At 39.5% G+C, this 27,749-nt stretch overlaps 1 protein-coding gene across 1 annotated transcript; it reads left to right on the top strand.

Moving 5' to 3' along the window:
• Positions 1-27,371, top strand: LOC128378978 (brain-specific angiogenesis inhibitor 1-associated protein 2-like protein 1). The gene is made up of 14 exons (XM_053338570.1): positions 1-78; positions 2,418-2,493; positions 2,799-2,885; positions 9,891-9,952; positions 11,571-11,642; positions 13,096-13,230; positions 16,953-17,105; positions 17,413-17,568; positions 18,196-18,307; positions 18,560-18,776; positions 21,543-21,605; positions 22,635-22,848; positions 27,163-27,209; positions 27,299-27,371. The coding sequence occupies exons 1-14, from the start codon at positions 28-30 to the stop codon at positions 27,369-27,371; spliced, it is 1,518 nt and encodes a 505-aa protein (XP_053194545.1). The 5' UTR covers positions 1-27.
• The last annotated feature ends 378 nt before the right edge of the window (positions 27,372-27,749 follow it).

Below are 27,749 nucleotides of genomic sequence, written 5' to 3'. Positions count from 1 at the left end.
GGACGTCGCGAAGGATCTAACTTAAACATGTCGCGGGGCGCGGAGGAGGTGAACAAGCTCACTGAAAGTACATACAAGGTGGGTTACTGGTGTGTAGGGAGTCTGTGAACACAACAGGTGCGCCCACCACAAAGGGGAAAATCCATGTGTCTACTATTTAACAACCTGTTGTAGTTCAACTTTCCCGGTTTAATCTCATTATGTTTTTAATTAAAACTCATTAAGTGTGTGTGTGTGTGTGTGTGTGTGTGTGTGTGTGTTGTAGCTAGATTTATTCAATAATAAGGCAGACAAAGATGGAGTGGAGGGCAAACACACCTGGACTCAATTCACCTTCCTTTAAGGCTGATTAAAAGTAGCAGAATATATATTATGATGATAATGTAATTAGGAAGGAGGGTCTTGTGCATCTGGGAAGAACCACCTACAATACCTTCTTTCTATATACTTCTATGCCTGTGCATCAGTAACATTTCAAATCTACAGTGTGGAAATAAGTTGATCAACAGTTTGTTCTTTCTGATAATCAGAAAAGGAAACAGTCCCAGGGTAGGGCTATTTTTCCCAGGGTAGGTAGGGCTCTTTATTTGATCAGCATCATCTGAACTGCTTGGTGGTTTACTTTGGCATCTGTGCCATGTATTTTTTTTCTGTAAATATAACTGGGCGCTTTTGAAAGTGAATTGCTGTCCTCCAAAATAATTCTAATGTGATTGCTTCACATTGAGTGCAGTTATTTCATTTGGGTTAAACTGTGTTAGCCAGGTCTGCATGCTTCACTCTACAGGTGGCATAGTGAAGGCTGAGTGTGAATACTCAGACTCAGTTGCTTTTTCTCACCCTCTTTTAGGCATTTAGCCTCTTTGAATAGCTTTTTATCCATCGGCCTCCTCTTGGGACAGCCCCCACAGCTCCTTGGTGTGATGAAATGCACGAAAAAAGACTCCAGGTTTAATAATTTAGCTGGCTGTGTGTGTTGTGTGGTAAGATTATACAGCAAGCTCCTCGGCAGCCATCACCTCTGCTGCTATAATCAACAGTAGCCTGTGGTTCCCAGAATACTGTGTGTTTGCATGAGCAGTGCAGCAAATAAGGGCAGTGTTTTATTGTCTGAGGATGTCTGAGGATGCCTGAGGATGTTTGTAAGGGGAATGAGTTCACAGTTATTACATCTTTTATTTATTCTGATCTACAACAGTATGGCAAGTTCTACATATGCCTGGAATTATAAAACTGTGAAGTGTTATTAGTATCAAGAGAAAGAAGGCTACCAATGGAGTCTGAATTCATACATGCTCTGATATAGCTGGATATAGCTTATTCATAATAGTAAACCTCATCAGTTACAAGATGCAAGGTGTCATTTCTTATGTATGCTGTCATCAGAGTGGTAGTATCAGTAGGCTGAATGTCATTTATTGACGGGGGTCTGAATCAGGAATGGATGATCATTACAAGGCTTTTCAAATGTTGTTTGTCATGCAACTTAAAGTGGATTACTGATGTTTTATCTGTTCTTGCATTCTGAGCTTGGGTGTGCTCCTAAGCTAAGTCCTTATTCTCTCAGATACTCGTCACAACTATGATAGTCACATGCAAGAGAATGAATAGCTCTAACTTCTTACATTACAGAAATACGTGTTCAGTCTCAGACATGATTATTAATGATAGTTCCACTCTGTGGCATTGAACAGGGAGTTTCATTGAACTTATTGAATTTTAAAATCCACAATCATATCTTAAAAATGTCTGTTTCTTTTTGTGTTACCACATTAAACTATTTTGTGTCTTTTAGAGCTCGATCGATATATCAGTCAGCTGATATTATGGGCTGATATTAGCCTGTTAGCATATATGTTGTTTGATATGCACCAATATGTTTTAACTTAAATAAGCAGCTTTTTACATATATTTGATCATTTTTCATCAGTTCAAGTTCAATATATTCATTGTTCTATACATTATTTATAGTTACTTATAACTATTAAATTCCCAGTTAAGTTGAGTGTACTGTCATTTCATACAATAGTTTATTGTTTTTGTCACAAGAGGGATCATTGCAATAAATACACATCTTTGTATATACTCTGCATATATAAGAATTTCAGCTGATATATCAATTTTGAAAGTTAAAGGTACAGTTACATCAGTATGGCATCTGTCCCAAAACTCCAGTATCAGTCGGACCTAAGCGTCTTTCTATGACATCCTTTTGTAAGGCAAATCAGGACAGCTGGCAAGGTGGATTTGTGCCTAAGGGGTCATAGGTCAAAGCTCCTGTTAATGAATAGTCAGCAAGATTTGCCTTATTCCTATATTATACCTTATTTACCTTATGTGATGTCACTCAGTCAGATCATTAATACCTCAAATAACAAAATAACCAAGTCTCTCTACTTTCATCTCCACCCACCCAGAATGTGATGGAACAGTTCAACCCAGGACTGAGGAACCTGGTCAACCTCGGCAAGAACTATGAGAAATCAGTGGCTGGTGAGCATTTTGACTCTCTTAATAAACATTCACAGTAACTTAGAGTTTAGAGAGATACATGCTCGTAACAAAAAAGTTAAAGATTGGCTGGGAGGGTAAAGGTCTTCACCACTGAGCTGATCTTCTTGCTCATTTACATTAAAGTGGGAAAAAAAGGATTTGAGACGACAGCACAGATTTGAGCACTGTTTTAGAGAATATTTGCTATAGGTCATTGTTCAACAGTCCTCCACACACCGTAGGGAACCTATATTTCTCCCGCATTATTTTGATAAACATTAATAATCATTTTATCATTTTCCCAGCAATGACCCTGGCGGGAAAGTTGTATTTTGATGCAATGTCTAAGATTGGGGAGAATGCTGCAGTGTCTCCTGTCTCCAGAGAATTAGGTAAGTTTCCATGTTGCCCTCTCCTCTGGCTCTCTGCTGGGGATAAACTAGGAACATCTGCAGACTGTTGAGCTATAGGTCCTCCCTCTCCAAAATAGTTGCTCTTTAAAGTTCATGTATGCAATGTACCTGTACTGGTTGAATAATATATACTGTACAACAGACATGAACTGTTTCTTTTAAGTTGCCATTTATATGAATGCTGTTCTAAATACAACATTAATGATAGTTTTGTTTTTTAAGAAGTGCTTCATAATCAATGAAAATACAACTGACACAAATGGTACATTTATTTGTAGATCCCCTCCAGACATGTATTAAGACATATAAATATACATACATTCCCCGATTCCCTGATGAAAAATTTCAAAATCTATAAATATTGTTAGCTTCAACCAACAAGGGATATTTAGATGTCTATGTAGGAGGAAGGATTATTTGAGACAGGGAATATAATATTTATCTTCCTTTATGGTGGAGGATGGGACCAATTTTACAGTCAATTATCTGTAAATATCTATACGTGACTGACATACTAAATAACATTGGACATTGGAACAATAATAGTATCACCACTACAACATGCAAATACTTCATCTCAGAAGTTTAAGTGCTAGACACAAGATGTGTCCTGGTTGACTTCATTCCTAAGTTCATTCTCAGTGTTTATGCACTGAATGACCCAAGTTTCCACATCACACTTGTGTTGCACACTGGACCACAATTGTCCAGGATTGTCTTCTAAACTAGTTGTGATGTCACAAATCATGCTTGCAAGCTAACCTCTTAAATTTGATTTTCAATGAGAACAGGGAAACTTTCCACTTTTAGCAGATGAATGTGAAAACAAACTCTGCACATGCATCATTCTGCACAGTGAAGCTCAAACATCCAACTATAGGAACAAGAAGAAAAGCATATCTTTGAGTGGAGGGGGTCTTTAAGCTAAAGATCAAGGAGCCAAAGAGTAACAAACACAAGATAAAGCAAGATAACAAAAATAGCCATGGTCATAAGTCCATTTCCGTAAGCCCTGATAGCCAAAGCTTGCTCACCTTGAAGCCATCCTCATAAAGATTCAAAGGCTGGTAAATACGTCAAGAAGACCGTCCATGCAAACCCTTAAATATCATCTACAAAATATATGAATATATGAAAAGTGTGGTAGGAGACCACCCCCCTGTGCAGACATGGCCATGGCTCTGCTAAATTTTGAGCAAATTGTTTTTGTAGGAAGAAAGCAAACAAATGAAGTTAAATTGTATTCTGTCTAATGTTCTCCTTTATCACTGAGATATACAAACCAGGAGAGCTGCAGCATGACCACAGAAGCTGCTACACTTTGATTACTGCTAGTGTGATGCTTGCGATGGAAGTACTACATTATATGTGATAAGCTTAGAGATACACTCCAGGGTATGTTTGGTCCTTTGTTTGTTTCTAGCCAACTCCCAAGGCTTCAGCTCCCACAAGCTAATTTGCAGTCCAAAGATATATGGTGTCTTAACTCATTGCCACTAGAGGCACACTTTGATTTAACCACTGTATGTCTCTAAACTCCCCTGGCGATTAACAGAACAACTGCTAATTAAATTCAGCAGCACAGTTGGAAGTGCCACCTGGTGTTGTACTGGTGTCAGTCTGATGGCACACTTGAAGTGATACTCCTCCCCAAATAATGTAACATTCACTGTGTAAACTTGTGTTTGTAAAAAGTGTGTTTACTCTTTAATAAAGAACTGTAGCTGCAGTCAGCTTCAACTCATATTAGTTACAATGGCTTCTAGTGGTGGTAACTTTATATGTTTCTAAGCAGTTTTGCTACTTTAACAGTTATGTATAAATGTACAGGTTGTTGATTGGGGTTCATGTTTTGGATGGTTTATCACTTTAAAGTTGTGCACATGTTGTGTATTTTCCACATTGTCCAGAGTGAATAATAACATGGCACTGGTAATTTGCCATCTGGAGGTTATAAAATACTCCCTGAGTGTACAGTTGAGGCAATTCCTCTATCAGGCTTGGAAAAACAGAAAGACACACCATGACGTCGTGCATTGTTTGAAAAGTAATGAAAAGGCTCAACACTGTTGGATAGTGGATATTGGAAGTCCCCAAATCACTTAAAGGAGGCAGATCAGTTTGAACTTTTTTTCACTTCTTTTTATAGTGAAGAAACCAACATCTTTTTATGCATGCGGATATAAAAAGATGTTGGTTTGTGTCGTAAGAGGATCATAATAAGAGCAGTTTACAGTAATCCAGGTCCTTTTGTGGTCAGTACAGCTTGGAATATGCTTCCTGTTATAGGAAGTGAAGAGGAAACGAGGGGAGGGGTGCAAACAAATTGCTGACTATTATCATAGTCCATCTAAGTAATTAATAAAACAAACTATGAAGTGCTGTGCTATAAATTGTGCTGTTTTTGTTTTTTTAAATAACCAGAGAATTCCCCCAATAATTATTTTCCCAATAAAAAATAAATTATTTGTAGGGTGAAGTCATGTCCAGACTGAGTCACCCCTGACCTGTGGACACACTCCACTATCTACTAATCCCAGTATGACCGAGACAGACAGAGAAAAAGAGAGAGAGGCACTGTGGTCTCATGACAGAGCAGTTTAGTCATTATGGGAGATTATGTGGAGCAGGAGGTGATTAAATACACACCCCAAACAGTCTCATCTTATCTAATGATCTAGGCCAGTAAACTTAAATGAACTACAACTACATTATGCAATACATAGAATCAAGCAGGATGTCTTGACACTGAATGCTGACAGACTTTACTTTAAGAATGATCATGAAGAAAAATGTCTTCAAAGAACAGGAATTCATCTTGCTTCTGAACCGGATCGTGGACATAGTGAAGCTGCCCTCTCAGAAACCTGAGCTCCAGCAACACATAGCCAACCAGAAACAAGATACCCTTGAGAGGCATTGGAGGACCGGTGCACCTCATCCTTCTACCATCTTCCTTTGATTCCTTTAGTCTCCTCCTCCTCCTCCACCTCCTCCCTCTGCCAGAGTTCAAATGTCAGCAGTTCTTTCATTCAAGTGCCTGGGTATCTGACTGGGTTTCCTCCTCCTCTTGTCAGACAAAGAATAAGAATCAAGATCTAAAAGGACCAAAATATAATGTTGTTTTTTTTGACAAAGACCCCACAGCTGTTATGAGCCTGAAAGACACTCTGACCGTGCAGCATTTTGTTGTAAACAGGGAATTTAATCTCATCCACTCTTGTCCTTTTACAGCAGAAAGGGCTTTGCTAGACGCTCCATAGACACAAACACACATTCACATACACAAAAACAACACACATACACTGTCCTTTTGATATATCCTGGCCTGTTCAAATGGCATCAGGCCCACTTTACATAATCCAAGCATGTTTGCATGACGCGTCAGGTGGCTCTCACCGATGCCAGGATTATAGTGCCCACAGTCAAAAACAGAGGAAAAACTGTGGGCCGCTTTGCATGCTACCAGCAAAATGTTGTTTTCAAAAATCAGCTCAAAGGGAGGGAGGTTTTTTTTTTCCCTTTTCTATATTTTGAAAACATTCAGTGCTATCTATTTCACTCTCATATCACGTCCTCCTACAGTGTTCAACTTTATGTCTTCATTTTTATCTCTGCTGCATAATAGCCACAGAGCTCATGGCTCAAGAATGGAGCTTGATAACATCTTTTTATGTTCAATAAGTTGCAATTAAGTGATCATTGTTTCTATAATTCAGTAAAATGATGAGGCTGAGTCTCCTTTCATACAGACTGTACACCATAGATTATGAAAGAAAATAAAGAATAATGGCATTTTTCCCTTTATTTGTTGCACTTGCCATTCTATAGGATGGCGTAGGAGAACATGACATGTTGGCTTGCATGATTTACACCTCAGCAGAGGAAAAGGAGATCTGATTTATATCTCTTGGCTGTATTGTTCAAATAGGATATACTGAGACTGTGACATGAACTATAGATCCCTAAACAAGCCTGTTCTTAGTGTAGGTGTTGTGCCATCTTTCACCATTATATTGACAGTATGTTAAACTAAATGTGTGATCATAAACATCTTTGATCTTTGAAGCTTCATATTTGTGTCTGGCTCTATTGCTGAAAAGAGATACTTTGCTGGTTTGCTGCCATATGCTGTTTTTTGTGTTAAGGTAACAGTTACTCTGTTCTAGCGAATGCAAAACTGCTCCACACTGCTCCAGCTTAGTGTGTCACTAGCCACGACTCCAGACTCATTTACTGCCTGGGTAAACAGCGCTGAAGGCAGCTTGTCCTCATTGTGTGGGTTTATCTACCATAGGTTTGGTTTTGTTAGCTAATGGCGGTGGATTGCTTCTGGTGTAATATCCACATCATGACACACTTTTGCCCTCACAACTAGCTCAATTGTGCACACCTGTTGCCCGGCAACGCATTGTACGAAGTGTGACAACAATAAACAAATGAGGGTGAAACTCTGGAAAAAAGACGGTGATGTCACTGTAGCCAAGACATTTGTGTACAAATCAGTAAAATGTAATGACATCACATTTACAGTGATTTTATTAGTCAGGTCCAGTTACATTAATGATTATCATTTTTATGTCCTACAGACAAACAAGCTTGTCAGGTATTTGGCTCTGTACCACACCTGCTGACGTTTTTAAGATTACTTTGTTATTTTTGTGAGATAAAAGAGGACTTTAAGGTCAGATGTGGAAGGCATTCAGTCCTGCGCAGGTCTTTTTAGTGGGTGTTTACTTTTACGCTTTTGTCTTTCTGACTAATGTGCTGGACCCTTCTTACCCTCTGCCATCATGTGACCTTTTTTTCCCTCTCAAATCCTCATTCTCTCTCTCTCCCATATATCTGTCTCTTGCCATATCTAGCACTAAAACACACTCTGCATCTTTCTCATCCTAGCCTTTGCCTTGCCCTACCCCCACCCTCATTTTCATTCCTTTTGCTCTTTCTTAGATGGTTTTTATCTTACAAACTGTTTCAATTGCACTGGGTGAAAGAGCCAGTCTTGCCACAGGGTGAGGTGGGGCAGGCAAGGTATTGAAAGACAGAGTGGGGAGGGGCTGTTTACATACTGATGAATGCGCAGGTCATAGTAATACGTCAGACGGACAGCCTGTTGAACAGCTGTCACGGGTTTGTGTAGTAAATTTATGTATGTCAGCACACTATTCAATAAAAGGATGTTTTCCACTGGAGGTGCCTCACCAGTGATGCAATTATCCTATTGAATTTGCAAATTTCACACTGAAGACAGATATGTACTGTCATGGCACAAGAACAGGTGTTGCCTTTCATTTATTTTTAGAGAGGTTTGTGTAGATGCCTCCCTTTTACACAAGTTCACTCATTTTAGTGTACAGCAACCATAAACCTTTATAAATATGAAAATATTTAATGACTCTTTGTTCACTGAGGGATGGCCCAAGTCCTCAATGTGTATCACATTAGATGTTCATGTTGGCCATGTTAGATTTTACACTGCAATGTACTGTGTGCTTGAAAAACTTCTCAAGGTTAAGTCATGATCAACTCTGCTGTGTTCAGTGAAGCTGTAGTTGTTGGCTGCTGAAGAGTTTTTAGTGTTGTGACATTTCATCACTGCACATGGAAAATAAATACCTATGGGAAAAGCCCAACATGGGACAAAGTCATAACATGCGGTCTCAAATTTCCACTTTTTTTGCATCCTGCTTTCATATCAGATGACACATGATCCCTTGGTAGACAGATTAGTCTTCAATCTGTTGTGCATCCTGTATGTGTACTACACATACAGTAAAGATAACCAACATACTGTAGACACATTGCGTAATGTTAATTACAGCAAGATTTATTTTGCACTCCTTTCAAATGTCAGTCTCCTAAATTATTTGCTTCAAAAGATTGAAAGCAAAATGTAATTCCAATTTACACCATTTATCAGAACCATTGGTCCGCACTAATTGTTTATACACACACACACACACACACACACACACACACACACACACACACACACACACACACACACACAAACACAAACACAAACACAAACACAAACAAACACACAAACAAACACACAAATTGTCCCTCTGTGACCACCAGTCATCTGAGGGGTGTTAAAAATGGTGTTTGTCTAGGGGTCGCACCAGCCAAACAGGCACATTCAAGTGTGTAAATACAAACATTCAGAGGCATTTACAATCTGTGAGCACTATCCAGGCCCCAGACAGTATGTTGGAAACAGATACAAGTTGGCTTGAAGGCCATCTGCTTGAGATCTGTTGTTTTTTAGTATTTCATAATGCTGCAGTTCCTTGAAGCATGGGTTTATTGTTTGATATTAGCACCTAAACATTTTACTTTTTTGTTCTTCATAGCAAGTCATATAGGTTTGTTTGTCTGTTCTTCATTTCATGTGCTTGTTATACGTTTCTTTTAATGAAAGACCCTTAAAATAATTCCAAATTACTGTGATCATTTTTATGCTGTCTTTTAAATAACTGAGGTCAATAGGAAATTTAATTACAATTTTCAGTTAATGATTGTGCCTCATAATCCTAATTTGATTGCTTTTGGTAAGCAACATGCAAAGACAGAAGGCTATAATATGTGGCTGCCTGCCATCTGAGCTGTTTTTGATTAGCTAAGCAGTAGGTGGCCCAGTTTTTCTGGTCCAGGCATGTGTTTTTAGTTGTTTCCTTCATCTCAACGAAGGAAATCCTTTGTAACATAGTATGTTGTCAGTGACATTTAATGGTTTTTGGGGTTTGCAGATGACGTGCATCATTTTGCAGCAGTGCATTGATTCCTTCCAGTTGTGTGCTCACTGTGATTGGACACTGTTGTTAGTACTGCGAAAGATCTTTTTAGATAAGATTCTGTTTTGTTAAGCAAAGACAATAATAAAACCCAACAAATGGATTAATGCTGGTCTGTTTTTCATCAGACATTAACCAGTACATTGTTCCTCTTCCTTCCTCTCTTGTTTTCTCTATCCGGCAGGTGTAGTGCTGATGGGGATCTCAGAAGTCCACAGGAACGTTCATCTTGAGCTTGAGGAAAATGTGAGACCAAGATATGTTTTTTTCCACTTATGTTTTGCACGTACATGCTTCATGAAAATTCCTAACCCTAACTTAATTGCTTCCAAATTGCATTGCCTCACTCAAATGCACTTCATCTGACACTCTTACTCCCTAAACCTGTTACTCCATATATTTCCAGATAACCACAAGCTCAGCCTCAATTCACAAAACACTCACAGACTCTCTCTCTCCTCCCCCCATACATTCACTACTGTAACATCATTAAGAGGCTGGATGACGAAGGGAAACAACAGGTTTGAGTATTAGGTGCACCTGTTTCCACTGAGAGCAGGGGGCAGGCCTCAACATGCCCTGAGAAAACACCAGCTGCAGGTGTTACAAGTTTTTTGCATTCAGAAAGCTTACTGTATGCTAATGCTAACACCATAGCAAGGTTGCAAATCATGATTATTTTTATTTATTGATTAGTCAATTCACTGATTAAGTTTAGTCTTTAAAATACCAAGTCCAATGTGTTAATAGTTGGACAGGTGGTGAAGCTACGTCCATTAGGAAAAGGGATGTTCTGTTTGCTTATGGCTCCAGGTGCTAATTTATGGATTGTGTAAACAGGGCAAAATACTTAATGACTGACTAATTCTCAAATTACCACCACTATAGCACATGTTCTATGTATTGCACTCTCACTATTTTATCTTATTTCTGTTTAGGTTATCAAATGGGTTTCATTTTACTATTTATTTGTACTACTATTGTACTTATTATTTTATTTGTGATTACATGAGATAGAAAAATACCATGAATTCTCACACTGGAGGATTAGAGGATTTCCATCAGATAAAATAATTAACAGATTATTGAAATTGTTGTTGATAAATATTCTTTCCAACCACTACTTGATTAGATCGTTTTGGCTGTGTACTTTTAGTAAATCTTTACATGGTAGCAAGTAGACTCTTTTAATAAAGTGCACAAGCTTGATAGGCCTACTCAAGAAAATAATTAATACCACAGTCTGAAAATAACCTGTTAAATTGGAACCTTGGGGCAGGAAAGTTGTGATCTAGTCCTCTGAGACATTGTTGCGAACAGCATCAGTGGGTGGGTTGACTTATTAATGGACTCCAGTTGGTGAGTCACAGCTTCAATACGAGTCATAAAAAAAATGATGGAAGAGAACTTTACGTCGACACCAATGGGGGTTTGTTATGTGTGTGACAGGGTCTCCATGGTCCTCTCTGTGTGTGTTTTTTAATGTGGCCTTCCAGTCCATTGATCTACCCCATGTGGGCGCCGGCACTGTGTGGCAAAAAGGCTGTGGTGATGGGTGCTTCGACACCCTCACACTAATGAGAGAGAACTGAAAGAGAAAGGGAAGAACTGAGAGAAGTCTGTGGGCATTCCCACGCTTTGTTTCTGACTCATTCATAAACGCAACCTTGGACTCGGCTGTCAGCCCCGCACACACGCACTGATACTCTAAATGGTCATTCTCTGTTTCTCTCTATGAGACTTACAGTATTTTCTCTGTTTGCCACTGACAAACTGTAGCACTCTATCCTCCCGCCAAGTTTATAATCACCAATGTTTCTTCTTCCCATCTCCTCTCTCTTGTCCTCCTCCTCCCCACTTGAAGTTTAAGAGGTTCCACAGGGAGATCATAACTGAGCTGGAGAGAAAGACTGAGATGGATGTCAAATACATGACAGTGAGTAGTGTGTGTGTGTGTGTGTGTGTGTGCTTCTGTAGCAACCCTTTGTGAAAGAACACACTTCCATAAGTATGTTTTGTCATGTTGTTTGTTATCATCATTGGCTTGTTGCCTAGTATATTTTACCACAGGGAATCACAGGGAATCACAGGGAAGCACAAATACATAATTAAAGGCCTTTGTGTAAAATAGTTAATGATTGATGATTGTGATCATCATGCACAGGATGAACAGGTACAGTATGAAAATTGGATGGAAAACTCTGAATGACATTGGTGATTTAATTTACACTCAAACACTTGATCCATAATCTAATCCAGTGCTGCAGTTCACTGCTGTAATTGTCTGCCATTATGATTTTACTCATGGTAATTAATGTATTTTGTAAACGGGTGTCATTGCTGCAACAACAACACAGAAGAAGAAATAGACAGTTTCGTTTTCCAGAAGCAGCATTCATCAAAGTGGTACATCAAGCATGTTTGCTTTTATGTTTGTAGTTGGTAGTTTATGCTCTGCCTCACAGAGTGCAAGTGTGTTACAGATGCAAATGTGGATAAAATTAGCAGGAAATACTGTATGTGTAATTTAAACTTTAATGTTTTATTATAATTAATCATTAGAAATATAGGTCTTACTATCTAATGTCAAATTTTAATCTTCTGTAAAATGTGCAGGCACTAAGCAGTATGCACCAATACACTACAGAATAAATATATTTATAAAATGGCAACATCAAATAGAATAAGTAAATATTCTGTACAACCTGACAGCATACTTGTTTCATTGCCATTTCTATTCTATTCTAGTGTACAAACTGAGGTGTCATGAGTCCAAACCCCTTAAATGTAACATATAACTTTTTGGGAAAAAAAAAAAAATCATTCATCAATCTTTATACCACTCCACTGAAATTGCACAACTACATTGTGCCAGTCATTTTGAAAGTACAGACTCAGCCTCGATTTCTGCTTGTTATTGGCCAAGGAGAATGAAAGTATGTTAAAAAATACACCTTCTGATGCATGATGCCACCTTGATTGTGAGGAAACTGTCCTCTGTGGATAGTCTTTAAGATATTATCACTAATACTCTACACCCATAAATGGTCATACTCAATGCATCTACCAAATGGAATTAGTCTGTTGGTTTGTTATTCTACAAACGGGGAAACACAGTTGCCCCTTCTGTGGGGTTAGAGAGTCAGACAGTCATATCCTCTGACCTCTGCTGTGCCACCATTGACTTCTGCCATCCCCAAAACACCACAGACAGCTGCCTTCACCGTCTCAAGGAGAGAAACCATATGTGTCAGTATGTCTCTATGCCAAGATGATAGTATTGCCTTTACTGTGACATCAAGGTCCATGCTTGACCCTAAATATGGAAAATTCACTAACACTGCCATGTGACAAGATCTGTACTCATAGTGATCTTTCCTCTGCTTCAGGCTACATTTAAGAGGTACCAGGTGGAGCACAAGATGAAGCAGGACTCTCTTGAGAGGTCCCAGTCAGAGCTGAAGAAGCTGAGACGAAAGAGCCAAGGCAAGAACGCCAACAAGTATGAAAACAAGGAGAGTGAGGTGAGATGGATGCACGCACATTTACTGACATGTGACTGACACACACACACGCACACACACACACAGGTACATTCATATGTGCATGGACATAATTACACAGACACATATTCATTGACAAACCTCGACACCTGAGAAGCACCATGTCAAAGCCGGTGTAACAGTAGTTGGGGACAATGTTTGAAGTGTCTGGTTTGTGCAGTCATGCAGGAGACAATCTATTCTTGTCTCTGCTCCACGAACACACCCGCATGCAATTCACCCCCATGCACTCCCTTGCTCCACCTGCATGTGCACTGATAAAAGTGGACATACACATGCATAAATAAGCAAGCAAACAAGGAAGAACGCTGACTAGACTTGCTAGATATAATCTGTACCATCTATACAAATCTGCATAGATACAAGAGCTGCACCCTCTCCACGCTGCCAGTCATCTGATCCTGGATATCTGGACAACCGAAAAAAAAAAGCGGAAAGCAACACCTCACATTAAACACAGAAGGAGGAACACAGAAATCCATAGAGGCCTTTTAATGTTTACAAAGCAAACAGAAGGATAGAGTGATGTTGAACTGGCCAATTATTCATTTCTAGTTATATGTCTGCACTGGATTTAAGTGTTTGAACTTAAACTTGTTTACATAGGCCATGAGGCACAAAGAAAGTAAACCTTTTGTCAGATTTTAGTCTTCTTAATTGTTCCAGTGCTGCCCATGAGTTATTTGGCAGTAAACATCATGCGTTGTTCATTTCGGCTCTACTTATATTGTCACTGTTACCATTGGTGGTTTACTTCAGTGTACAATGAGTCATTGTGGAGAGTGAAGTCATTATAGCTACTTTAACTTGTCATTACATGTCGCTGCCACACCCCAACAGTGACTGCGCTGAATGAAAATTACAGTTGAGTTTAATCTCGCAAAAATGATGGAAGAGAATTTAACGCTGACACTAATGTGGGTTTGTTATGTGTGCGACAAGGTCTCCAAGGTCCTCTCTCTCTCTCTCTCTCGCAACAACCTCAGATCTTACATAACCTGTCGACCATCGATCCAGTTAGGTAGCCTGGTAGCCGAGGTGTGTGTTTGTGTGTGTCTGTGAAAGTTTTAGGACTTGTGTATTCTGTCAACACTAGCCTAGTGTGGCAGAGGGAACAGCCCCACTGACACCGAGTGAGGGCTTTGAGACTTGAGACTATAATGAAATGATAATGAGTGTATTATCAACATTTCATAAGATTTGTTGCAGCTTTAACCTTCTACATATAGTTTGATTTAATATTACACAGAAACAATGCTGTACAGTAACAAAAGTAGTGGCAAAAATGTTCTTAATTTCACATTCCTTATGAAATTTCAAATTCCCTATGATGTGCATGTCAGTTCCTAACTTTTTTTATTCTGTCATCTGCTTCCTCTCTTTTGTTTAGTCTTTCCCTCACATTTTTTGACACTTGTACCCCACTTCCCCCTCTTCTGTTTCCCGTCTCCTCATCACCCCTCTCTCTCCTCCCTCACTTCCCCACCCGAGAATGACTCAGAGTTGTTGGTCGCTGCTGTGCTCGCATGTCTGATTTAAGACCAGGTATTAGAATTTAGACACTCGACAGACACATAAGATGGGCCAGCACCCAGACAGACAGGGTGTCACGGCTTAGAGTCAGGAGCTTACAGTGGCAGATGATTCACCAGACAACAAAGACCCTTCAAAGCCAGGGAACGATCCATTAGAAAGTAGGGACGGAAAAAGGGAGTGGAAGAACTGTTGCAACTGTGAAAGTGAAGCGCTAGATTTACTCTCACTGCACAAGATTATAAAGATTGAGATGTATATCAACACTTTTTCATGTCAAAGCAGGACGAGTGTGGTTTTGTTTTTTAAGAGGTGCATTTTTCAGTTTATGTCTTATCTTTTCGTTGCCATCCATTTTTCTTTCCTACCTATAGCTCTTTGGATAAACACAGTGATGTGATGAATACTTATTTGGTGGTCTTACATTTTTGATAACATCTGTAATGGTGAATTTATGACTGGAAAAATGCAAAGGCGGGAAAACAAAAATAGATGGAGAGCAGACGGGGCAGTAACAAGAAGAATTCTATTTCTGTTGTTATTTGGGTATGTGTGTGTGCATGTTGCTTTACAAATTTGCATCTGTTTATTTTTTTACATGTAGTCACAAAGATAAGCCTGTTTTCACATCAGATACAGGAGTGAAAATAGTCTAAATAGACGGGTTCATTTAGGGACTGTCTGGCATCAGAGAAACAAGATTCTTCCTTTATGAGACAGACAGGCAGTGTTGTTGTTTGAATATGGCTGCTTTCTCTGCCAAAAGTTACTTTTTACACTGGAAACACAAACACAGGTGTAAATCACAGCAGTGTCAGATTACTGACATTTTTGCTTACTGATCACAGATAAACTTCCTATAATCACACCCATATTATACATTTTGAAAAATCATATCATTATTTCACTTATTTGCTGTCATCTCTGGTCCTTTCTGACTGTTTTTATAGAAATGATTCACATTATTGTTTTCTGTGTATGAGATATGAGGACATGTTTACTGTGGATATTATACAAGAGGTTCAGTTCAATCATTTCCCATATTTTTACACATTTTGTGACACTGACAGATTTCCATGCACAATATGTTTCTCTTCCATAAATGCATCAGCTCCTTTGTAAATAAAGCTCTAAGACAGTTGAGGCTTTATCAGAGAGGACGGTTATAAGAGCTGAAAAGAGAGGGTGTGTACTATTGTATTGACAGCCATTACAGGAGAGCCAATTCCAGCCAGTTAGAAGAGGATGACGGTGTGGAGCGACCATGTAGCTGTGATGAGGATTTAGGCAGAAAAGATAGTTTTTGGAAAAGAACCCAACATATGTTACGTGTGGTTAGAATATTATACAAATGAATAGCATGAACCAGAATTCAAATACAACCATTAATGTAAAGTGGTAACATCAGAAAACATTAGTGCCATGGTTTTATAACAAAATAATCCTTACATTATAGTAAATGCTTATAGTAATTGCTTTTTCTGAAATCATTCTTCTCAGTTTATATCACTGATATCTACATTTACTGCTGTCACTTTGGAAATTAATCTGTATGAAGCGTTTTAAATTCAACAGTAACCACTTTACTGTGTCTGTTTTGTTCATAAAAGAAATATCAAATAAATTATGCTGAAATAAATTATCCAAGCTGAAGATTAAGTGATGTGTGCGCGCTGTGTGCATGCACTTACACATAAACAAGGACAAACACCACTAGTATAAAATCCTCTGAGTAGCCTTCTGACCTTTTATAATCCCAGGCTGTTGGTGTAGATAAGACAGATCTTCCCTCCAACTGTTCCCTTTCTCCTCCTCCCTCTGCTGCTCTGTCCGTTCACTAAACACTGAATGCTACCAAATCTGTCAATACAGTAAACTCTCGACTTTTATACCTGTTCCCCTGCAAGAGAGAGATTAGGATACCCTTTGTTGGTTTGTCTATAGATCAGCAGTGAAAGGGACTAGATGGCTTCAAACCATGTGGACGGGAAGATAAGACAACATGATTATACATTCAACATGGTTGCAAGACAGTGCATAACAAAAACCTGCTGATCTATACATTCAGACTGACTTCTTATATTTGCTTTTGCACCCATATATATAGAACTTGCTGACACACCTGTATGTGTGTATGTTTACGTTATCAGTGCCTGGAAACGTTGACGAGCCGTCAGATGGAGATGCAGTTGTTCATCGCAGACGGTTGCAAGGAAGCTCTGCTGGAGGAGAAGAGACGCTTCTGTTTCCTGGTGGACAAACACTGCATGTTTTCCTACCAGTTTGCAAACTTCCATGACAAGGTACAAGACTGCTCCTCCTCATGTTGGAATCAATCAGCAGATTTTACTTTCACTTGACCTAACTGGCTATGTTTGTGATGAGTCATTTTAATTTTCGACTTAGAGTCCAAAATTATAACTGTTGTGTTCTGATTGGAAGTACATCACATACCTCCGACAGCTTTAAATCTAACCACATCACCAATGATCTCAGTACCCGCAATGCATCATGTTACCATAGTGATGAAAATGTGTGCACTGTTTCTTCTGATTACTCATGTCTTTTTTTATGTTAATATCTCTTCTTATGTCCATGCCTGCTGGACAGGCCAGAGACATGCTGACGGAAAAGCTAAGCAGCTGGCAGGACCAGTGCAGTGATGCCTCCAACATGCCCGAGACCATCTTGTCCATGATCGAGGGACTGCGCACGCCAGTTTCCATAACACCGTTGCCCTCTCCTTCTCCCTCACGACACAGCGTGGTATGATGGGAGGGATGAGGGTACAAATAAAGACGTGTACTCGTGCTGCTGCCTTGTTTCGCAGTACATTTTCTATATTAAGCACACATTGTAGTAGACCATCTCAAGATTGATGCAGCAGAGTAGACCATGTGATTAGATGTCATAGCACCTTACTTACTGATTTGCGTATTGATCAGCAGAAAATTGTGTTCTTCAAGATTTGAAGTTGATCAAAAATACCACATTTGATCTGTAAAGAAATATTTAGATATACCGAATACAATGAATCAAATTCTAGTAGATCTAGAGAAGATATAATGTATGTATTGATTACATTTATTAAGCAGGACGTAGCTTAATGTTCACATGAACGTAACCCATTATTTTTAATGTGTAAGATATGAATGAGCTAAACTGACTTTTGTTTAGATCTTAAATTATGTTGGATTTCACTAGATTGTGAATTCATGCATCTTGCTATATATGCTTATTAGGTTGATGTTGAGCTTTTGATGCTGTGAGGCTGCTATGGTGTTGTGATAGAGATTCAGTCTAATATAGTTAAATAGCAGCACATGCACAATTGCCATCATGCTAACATTATCATATATGATCATACATATATATCTTTTTTTTCTGTGGCAGAACATGTCTGCACCTCCAGCTCCACTTCTAAAGGCCCAGACCAGCCCACTGGTTAACATGTTCACCCAGGAGAACAACACCAGTGCAGCCAGCACAACTCACAACAGTACAGGTATTAAGAATATGGCAATGGTTTTCAATTCACACCTCCCTCTGTGCTGGCATGGCTTCAAGCGTGCATGAGAGAACCGTCTGTTCTTTCCTGAACTGTGAATGGCCTTTATCCTGTGTAGAACAATGGTATTTTCTTCATCTGGGTTTTGGATTTAGTATATCACTTTGCAAAATCTATTTCAGGATAGTGATTTTGCATTACAGGATCAAATGTATCAAATAAATAAATAATTCAATTTCTTCCTCCCAGACCATGGGAACAGTGAGGAGGGCAGTCTGGCCAGATCTGTGTCTGTCGCCACGGGTCTAAACAACATAGTGAAGAGGCCACGTGTGCGCACAATCTTCCCCCACACAGCCGGGAACAACAACACACTGCTCAGCTTTGACGAGGGAGAAGTCATCGTCTTGCTCATCCCGGACGAGAAAGACGGGTGGATGTATGGCGAACTGGAGAAGAATGGAAAGTGAGTTCGACCACATGTGCTACATTTGTTGTCATATAAAGACTATAATCACACAGATATGCACATATATGTAGAGGAAAGTAGAGACATGATTGCATTAGAAATGTAAAATATATCTGCCCATACTCACAAGATACATCAGCTACCCTATATATATATATAATCCTTTGAATGATAACAAGAAATGAATCCATCTTACTGCCATTTCAAATCAAATCAAATCAAACTTTATTGTCATTAAGTTGCACATTACAGCAGTAGTGCGCACAAAACAAGACAGCATTTCTCTCTTGGGGTCCTATACAAGTTAAAATGCAGATATGCATCACACATTTACACCCCCCCCTCTTGCGCACACACATCCCAAAGACATTAGGCAGGGCTGTATAATAAATACGTGTAATAAATAACTGGCAATAATAATAACATTTTTTGGACCACATCACGGCCTATTCATGAATTGTGTAAAACTTGCTTGCCGTTTTTTGTGCCACCCTCCTACCAGTCAGGTGATTGATATGAGTATGGTCCTAACTAGACAGGTGGTCCCTGGCCTGATTGTCATGCTGGCCATGTGCAAGCATTCACAAAGCTCAGGGCTCCACAAATGCTGTCTAAGCTGGAACACTCACTGATAAGAAAATCAAAGTAAAGTATGGCCTGAGGGTGGGATGTATGATGGTGGACTGGAGCGAGGCAGAGAGGGAAGTTCAGAGTACCACCTGCTCTACCACACGAACAGGCACCAAGTGAGCCTGCTCTCTCCAGGTCTCTGAAGTCTGACTTTTTTTTAAACAGGGATTTGATCTAAAGCCCTTGAAAGTGTGTTTTTGAATTTTAATCATTCATCAGGTTTGATCTTTGTCACTATCAAGGGAAATTACCTGGCGAATGTGCCCAAACAACAGATCAAGGATAGAAAGGAATCATTTGTGAGCTGCTTTCAAAAGTGAGGCTGCCACAGAGTAAAACTTTGGTCTTGCTCTCTCTCCACTGAAAGGAGAAAGAGTGGGGAGGGGTTAAAAGAAAATGCCCAAAGGTTAACATCCACCAAAAAGTGTACATCATCAAGTATATCAGAGCACAGAATCTGACGAGTTAGGCTTCTTGTCCCGCAGGTGGGTTTTGCTTTGATGTATTTGGATTTTTCGCTAGGTTTCTCTCTTTGTCTTATATCAGCTTTGATAGTGTATCCTGGCAACTCACCTGGCAACACCCAGACTGATTCAGATACCCACGCAAACTATTGATGGACTGAAGAATGAACATCAGCAAGACAGAGATGCATTTGAATCACAGTGAATGAAAAATGTACTTGTAATATGCAGCATTGGACAACATGACATCTGACTTGTGGCTACGCATGTTTTTATCATGCTCACTTTGACTTTGGGTGTAGCTGCATACACACAGCTGACCACCTGAGCCAATGAGATGTCCTTGAGCAAGATTTTTATTAATCCACAGTTGTTTCAGTAGAGCTGCTCAGTGACCAGCAGTACCAACAGTGCTGGGAACACAGAATGTTTTGAGTGGAAAACCCTTCTCTAAATAAACACACCCATCCTATTATTAATATTAGTATGATAGATGAAGGTGTATTTTCCAGTGAGACTCGAGAGTCTTTTTATCTCAGGTACACGAAGGGAACACCGTCTTTCCAAGCCACATGTGCAAATATTAACATTTAACCACATGGAGGGAGAGGCTGATTGGCTACACGCTGATTATGAAATGGTGAACAATCTTGTACTGTAACAGCACAATGACACACAGTCCTTGGACTGAGCTTGTGACTCGGACTAGTTCTCACTCGTTTTTTGACCCTGAAGCTTTTTGTACTGTCATGTGAAGTCTTTTAAATGTGCTTTTAAATCTGATATAAACCATTTATATCAGATCAAGGTGAGAAATTGTTGGAGCAAAGTCACCTTAAGTCTATTGAATCATTCAAATTGCTTCATCACGTTGTTCTCATTATGTCACTCAACTTCTCTTTAATGTTTTGATCCCTTTAGCACACCATAATGAAGTTTATTTTCGGGTGTGTGTGTGGGCAGGAACAAATTGCTGCATGATTTCTCTAACTGCAGCCACTAAAAACCTCAGGTCTCTGATATCTGACTGAAACATTGACACATTTATTAAACAAGCATAAAGATTCATTCAAGTTTACACTAGATAAATTGTGTTAGCTCTGCAGGTTGGGCATAAGAGGTAAGACCTTGATACATTCATTGATTTTCTTTGCACCATATAACAGATACATTCAGTCTCCAACCAACACGGAGGATGTGTTGTTAAGACTGATCAAATCCATCAAAACACAGCAGAAAAACATTTATCATACTACCCTACAGTGATTATATGAAAAAAACATCCCTTCACCATGATGTTTTCTCTGACCAATCGCAGATTTCTGCAACCATAGTTACCTAGGTATGCATCCACACAGTATACAACAATAGAGAGGGCTATAATAGCTCTATAATATCTTGCTGATTCTCAGTGAGGGGGAAAAAGAAGCCTGTCTGCCTGTATGTCTCTGTAACTGCCTCTGTTTACCTTCTCTGTCTTTATCTTCTGATTAAAGATTGAGAAAGCCATTGGGTAAAGGTTAGAGCAGCAAACCGCTTCACCACTGTCCTGCAATCATTTAGAGAAAATTTCTATGCAATGAAAGCTAACCGAGAGGCTGGCAGTAGGATAGACTACAGATATAATCATGTCTAACCTGGCTTCTCTCTGTGACTCTTGTCTTTTCAGGAGGGGCTGGTTCCCTTCATCATACTGCCGTGCATTCTCTGAGCCACTCGTGAATAACAACAGGTAAGGAGACTCCACGTTCCAGCTTACAGACAAACACGCACACACACAGGCAGGTTTCATGTTACAGCCAGCTGTATTGTTGGCAGTGTTTCCTCTACTTACTCCTGTTAGAGTGATGACCATTCTAATCCTATAAGGGACTCTCCCCTTCCTGCACCTTTGATTCCTGTTGTCCGATGTTCAACCTTCAAGTGGTCAATTTTTTCTCCGTATGAAAGCTTTCTTTTTTAATGTATTTCCTTTGGATTCATAGGTGTCAGTAAAACTGACTGAAGTGTCCTTTGCTCATATAAAGACTGCAAGCCTGAATTCTATGTAATTAAAATGAATCCTAAATTGGACTTTTCACACAAGCCCAGCAAAATATCAGGAAACAGGATGTTGGGTGCTGATGAATACATTTTGCTGCTGATGAGAGAAAGAGAGAGAGAAGGTTCACAGAGTCGACTCCAGGCTTTTCTTCAAAGAGACTAATCCCTGTCGGTTTAATTTATTAGATCTTAATATGCTGCACCTCCCACAGAGAGGCTGCCAGCCAACTGCTACCAGTCACAGAGAGAGAAAGTTTAAATCATAACCAGCGCCGGGGGACATAACAACACACATACACAGCCTTGTGTATCCTGTCCTTATCAGGACCCTCCTCTGACCACATGTAGAAACCTATATTTGTCTATGTGGTATTAAAATAAGGCCCAAAAATGTGTACCCCATAACCCCTATCTTAACATCATCCCTATAAGTCTAACATCAATTTTTACTTTAATATTAATCTAAATATAATTCTAAAACAAAGCAGCCCTTGTAGATAGAAGCAGCAGAAGCAGACATACACACATACACACACAGTCTGGAGGAATTAGTTTGATTAAGTGGCCTTTTTATTCCTTTCTCTTACTGTCTTCTCCCTTCCTCACTCCCCACTCAATCTTTTATCTTTTCAAACCCTTCATCTCTCTCTACTCTATTTCTGTCTTTTCACTCTATTCCCTCTTTTGTCATACCATTCCTCCTGCTCTTCATCTACAGTGTGTCTGCCGCTCCGTACCGCAGTAGGAGTGTGGTCAACCTTCACCACCAGGACACAGAGACAGACGAGGCTACCATGGTCCTTCCTCCAGCGGATTACTGTGACAGCCCGCAGCGCAACCCCACCAAGAACAGCAACATCACCACAATTAACAACCATCAGCACTCCCCCACACCCTCTGCAGCGTCCTCCTGCTCGTCTGATCAGACCACGGTCAGTCAGTGGGCTTAGATCTTATTTTAAAGCAATAATTGACCTACTGTCCTCTGTCAGATTTTTCTCTCGGCTGGTACAGTCCTGCTATAGCTCCACCTGACACCTACTGTACCCTCAACTGTGCAGCCTTATCTTGACTTCTGATGGCAGTGTGTATGTGTTGTTGGTGTCAGATGAGCTTTTTGTGTCTGCTTCAGAAACCTGAGCACACTCTCATACACTCTCAGTGTCAGCTGACATACAGTATAAACATCAGTTATTGGAACTCAGGGACAGTTTAACATTGAGTTTGCTTTGGGTATATTCAATATGATGAGTTTGTTTTGGGTATATTCAATATGATGAGGTTGTCATGTAAAAAAATACACAAACCACAAACACAGACATTCTAGATGAAGAAAAGAAACTTACTATGTCTACTTGAAAAAATAAAATACTAAATAATATCATTAATTTTAAGCATACCAAGACAATCATTGGATCAAGGATGAAAACAGATGCTGATTAGCTATAAGGAAGATCACCTTTGTTACAAATCTCCCATTTGTGATTGTAATAGGTCCCCTGGAGACTCTAAGAATCAGTTAGACTGGGATGGAGATGAGAACACGGTCTGTGTGACTGAAGTCGCTAACAGGGCGTGCACATACACCACCCATCCATTGAAGTATGAATGTGAACCATCCTGCATGTCAGAATTGGTTTCAAAGTATGAGACTCATCCATCCTAACAAATGTGAACATACAGTTATTATATAATATTCATGCATCCCTCATTCCAACATTGCTGTAGTTTACTTTACAAATTTCATCTATTTGCATTTCATGCAAAGCGTCAGCCAAGGTTGTGGTTTCCTCTGTGAAAGCTTTTGTAGTTCCCCAGGCTGTGCTGGGTAAATGTAAATGCAGTAGCTCAGGGTCAAATGCACCTGCTCTGTTTGCACAATCACCTACACATTGTCTGGGCTACATCACACTGACAGCGCTCGTCTAATGTCCAGACATTAGCTGTGTAATTGGCCACATCAAGTTAATCATACACACTCACAAGTACAGTCATTGAATCCTTACTCATGCCTAACAAATGGAAGATTTAGGTGATAGACTGGACATACAACTCAATTACATTAGTGAAGTTCACTGTAATCTTAATTTATATGGACATATCATACAGACTGGAACTGATGTAGAATACAATAGAAAGCTTTATTGTCATTATATTTTACATATAATGAGATTACAGGTGCCACTCCATTTGTGCTTTAAAGACAAACAAAAACATGACAACCAGATAAAAACAAGACACACACAGATAGAAAAGATCAGGTCAGTATACTGTAAATCACTGTTGTAAAATGTATTTATCATTGCACCTTTCTTTATTTAAATATATACATGGAAGATGTAATCAGAGACCCTGTCAGCCAAAAACAAAACACACACAAACACACTCACAGCCAATGTGGCTATTCTGGTAGGCTATGATGTTTGACTCGGACAGAGATTCAGTGGTTCAGATAGCATTATTATTTACTACTAATTTGGTCCACAGCCAAATGCAGTCAACAATTAGCATACGCGTGGGTGTGTTTGTGCGCCCGTGTGCGTGCTTGTGTGCGTGTTCTTCTCTACTGTCAGGCCTGTTGGTCTACATCCGGCTTGCATGTCTCCTCCACTGACTCAGCGTTACATTGGAATTTTACTCCGGGTGAACTCGATACCCGCGTTCCCTCTTTGTCACCTTCTCTTCATTCTTTCATTTTCTTGTTGTTGCTTGTCTGTTTATCTCAACATCTGAACACTCCTTCTTCCTTAGCATGGCTCTCATTCTGTCTCTTTCCTTCCTCTCTGTCCCTCACTCTATTTCCACAGTAAATAAGCATCACTTATGAGTAAAGTTTACCTTCCATTCATTCCTTGTGACTCACAAATCTTCAAACTCTAATTAAAACTGAAACACACACATACAAATCCCAGACCCACTTGTGGGAAAAAGTTGTGCAGTGCTACAGTAGACTAATACTCTGGGTTATGTTTAGCTCAGTGTATGAGTGGGCAGCAGCTAAGGTTGTGTGTTGCTGTGTGCATATGTTAGTGCTTGTGTGTTTTATAAGTAAGCAACTTGTGGGTGCAACTTTCATGAACATTATTTATTTTTAATCTATCACTCTGTTATCTTCAGGTAATTAGCTCTGGATAAATGTAGGCAAGTGGAAAACTGTACGGTTCATCTGTACTGATAGATGTAAGTGAGTGTGCGGAAGAGCGAGCTTAGTCCACAAAGGAGAGGAAAGAGGAGAATGAAGGGCTGCTGGAGGTGGGGTTACCCTGGAATGCACTGTCACCATGACAAAAAATGTACCCTCACTGGTTTGGTGTTTTGTGTTGAGAAACAGATAAGGACTTAACAGGCATTAAGAGAAAGTTATCTATGAGATTGAGATCAACAAAGAAATTTAAAAGGGCAGAGGTGTTTTTTGACCTCAAGTTATGTACCGGTGAAAGAGAAAGAAAGTACACTCCTGTCTGTCGATACTTAAAGATTAACAGAGCAAAACAAACACAGTTGAAGACTCTCTTGCTTCCTTGATTGAGGTTTGGGTTAGCATGTTGTCTGTATACCACTGTATGTTAAACTGCAGTCCAAAGTAGAGAGACAGTAAGTGTTATTTGGAGCTCATTTGAATAAGGAAACATGCCTATTAAAAGTCAAGATTATTGCTATGTGATATGTAATGCAAACATCTGTAGAAGGGGGACAGATATGAGACTATGTGTGGCGTGTGGGAAAATAACAGTGGTAGCAGTGAGTAGTCTTGTGCCAAGGCTGAAACAATGTGGACAGCTTCAGCAGTCACTCTATCTACTCCTGACCTCTAGTGGATTGTACACAGTATTGCAGGTTGGCTCCTAGAAAACAGGTTCAGCTGCTAGGTAGATCCTACTGTATAGTATGAAGTTGTCATACATGTCTTTTTCAATAAAATGTGTCTGAAATGCTTTGGTCAAAATACCACAAGGATCAGGCACCAGAATGGCCAGTTTAAGCTCAATAAATTAAATAATACCTAAATACTTTTGAAATGCTTATTTTTTTGAATGGAGTTCAGATCAATCAGAGCTCCATCCACACTCAAAATAACATCTTCAAAAGGCATGAACACAGCAGCAATGATATTGGTTATACACAGATATATCTACATACTATGCTCACTTATACTGACAAACTGGTTACACTTTACAATATTGAAATCACTGCCAATTTCACTTATTCACTACACCCTGTATGATAGACATCTCATTTTATTGCTCACTATTCAGAGTCTGACACTTCATTGTCATTGTCACTGTTTTCATTCACAAATGTGGTGTTGCATGACTAGTCCAGAAAAATTCATGTTCAAGTTTCCTCATCAAATTTGTGTAAACTTTCGTTCATTATTAGATAAAAGTGAAAACAGCCTTCTGGTGTCAAACTCAGGAACAAAAAGAAAAAAGCGTTTTTTGAGCAGCGAAGGACTTAAAAGTATAAATGTCATACATATTTTAATAGAATTGGAATAGAATTTTAGAATTGGTTATGCTGAAATATGTAAAACCACTTGTTCGGTTCAAAATTCAAATTTTGTAAAAAAAAAAAAAAAAAAGCTTTTAAATTCAGCACTTAATGTTGACATTGTCAGTGCCACACCTTGCCCTGCATGTTGTGTCTGTATTCAGATACAGTGCCACTGACTTTGGCTCTTCATCGGAAAACATATGCAATGTATTGAGACTTGCATTTCCAGAAGGTTCAGATTCCACACGCTGTCTCGTGATGTGATACAGCATGTTGGTATTTCCCACGCTGTGTTCAATCCTTCAGCAACCGTGTGTGTGTGTGTGTGTGTGTCTTCGTTTCTATGTTTGAGAGAACCAATTTCAATAGAAAACCAGCTTTATGAGGACATTTGTGTTTGTTTAAGGACATTTTGGTTGGCCTTCACAACTTCAAAGCGCAATTCGAGGATTAAGATTTGGTTTTAAGGTTAAAGTTAGACCTGGGTTTACGTTCAGTTTAGGGTAAGGGTTGGGTTGAGGCATTGTGATGGTTAGAGGAATGTATTATGTCAATAAGTTTGTTCTTTATATCCTCACAAGTATATAAAGACAAACAAATGTGTGTGTTGGGTTATACTTTACAAAAGGATGGTGATTGAGGTATTGATAGTGCTAATGTGTCATGGTTATGTACTGTGTGACATATTGTATTACAGTTGAGTGTTGGCCTTGTGACTCAGACGTAATGGCCTATCTGTGTTTTCTCCTCAGACAATCCAGTCTAATGGCATCTCAAGACCTCCGCCTGCTTTCCTCGCGTAAGTCACATAAGAACATGAACAAGATGATCTGCCTTTCTCTCACTCAGACATGCACTCACTACTCTATCTCTGCTGTGTATTCACAGGGGAGGAAACCCATTCGCCACAGTCAGGCTACGTCCAACTGTCACCAATGACCGCTCTGCACCCGTCATTTGATCTGTCCACTTTTCCACCCACCCTCGATTCCTACCACCCCTCGTCATCCTTCCTGTGTCGTCTACCCAGGACATGCAGCTCGGCCCCTGCCTCTACTTTTCAGCAGCTTATTTGGATCTGTGTGGAACTAGACAAAAACTTGGCCAGCACTGAGAGGAGAAAAAAATGCCATTTGAAGTTGGGATCCACTTTAGAGTCGCAAACTCTCACGTGGAAGTATTTTGGGACCATTTTATTTACAGAACAGATGCTCATATATTTAAAATATATATATTTTCTATGTCTATTTCTGTCTGTTTGTGGTGGTGAAATTTAAATGACCACATTCTTACCTGCACTTGAGAAAGAGATGAATAAAAATGGTCAGAGAAAATATTG

Source organism: Scomber japonicus, chromosome 18, assembly GCF_027409825.1.
Source record: "Scomber japonicus isolate fScoJap1 chromosome 18, fScoJap1.pri, whole genome shotgun sequence".
Classification (NCBI taxonomy): Eukaryota; Metazoa; Chordata; class Actinopteri; order Scombriformes; family Scombridae; genus Scomber; species Scomber japonicus.
Note: the sequence above shows the minus strand (reverse complement) of the source record. Positions and strands in the feature narration are given on the sequence as shown.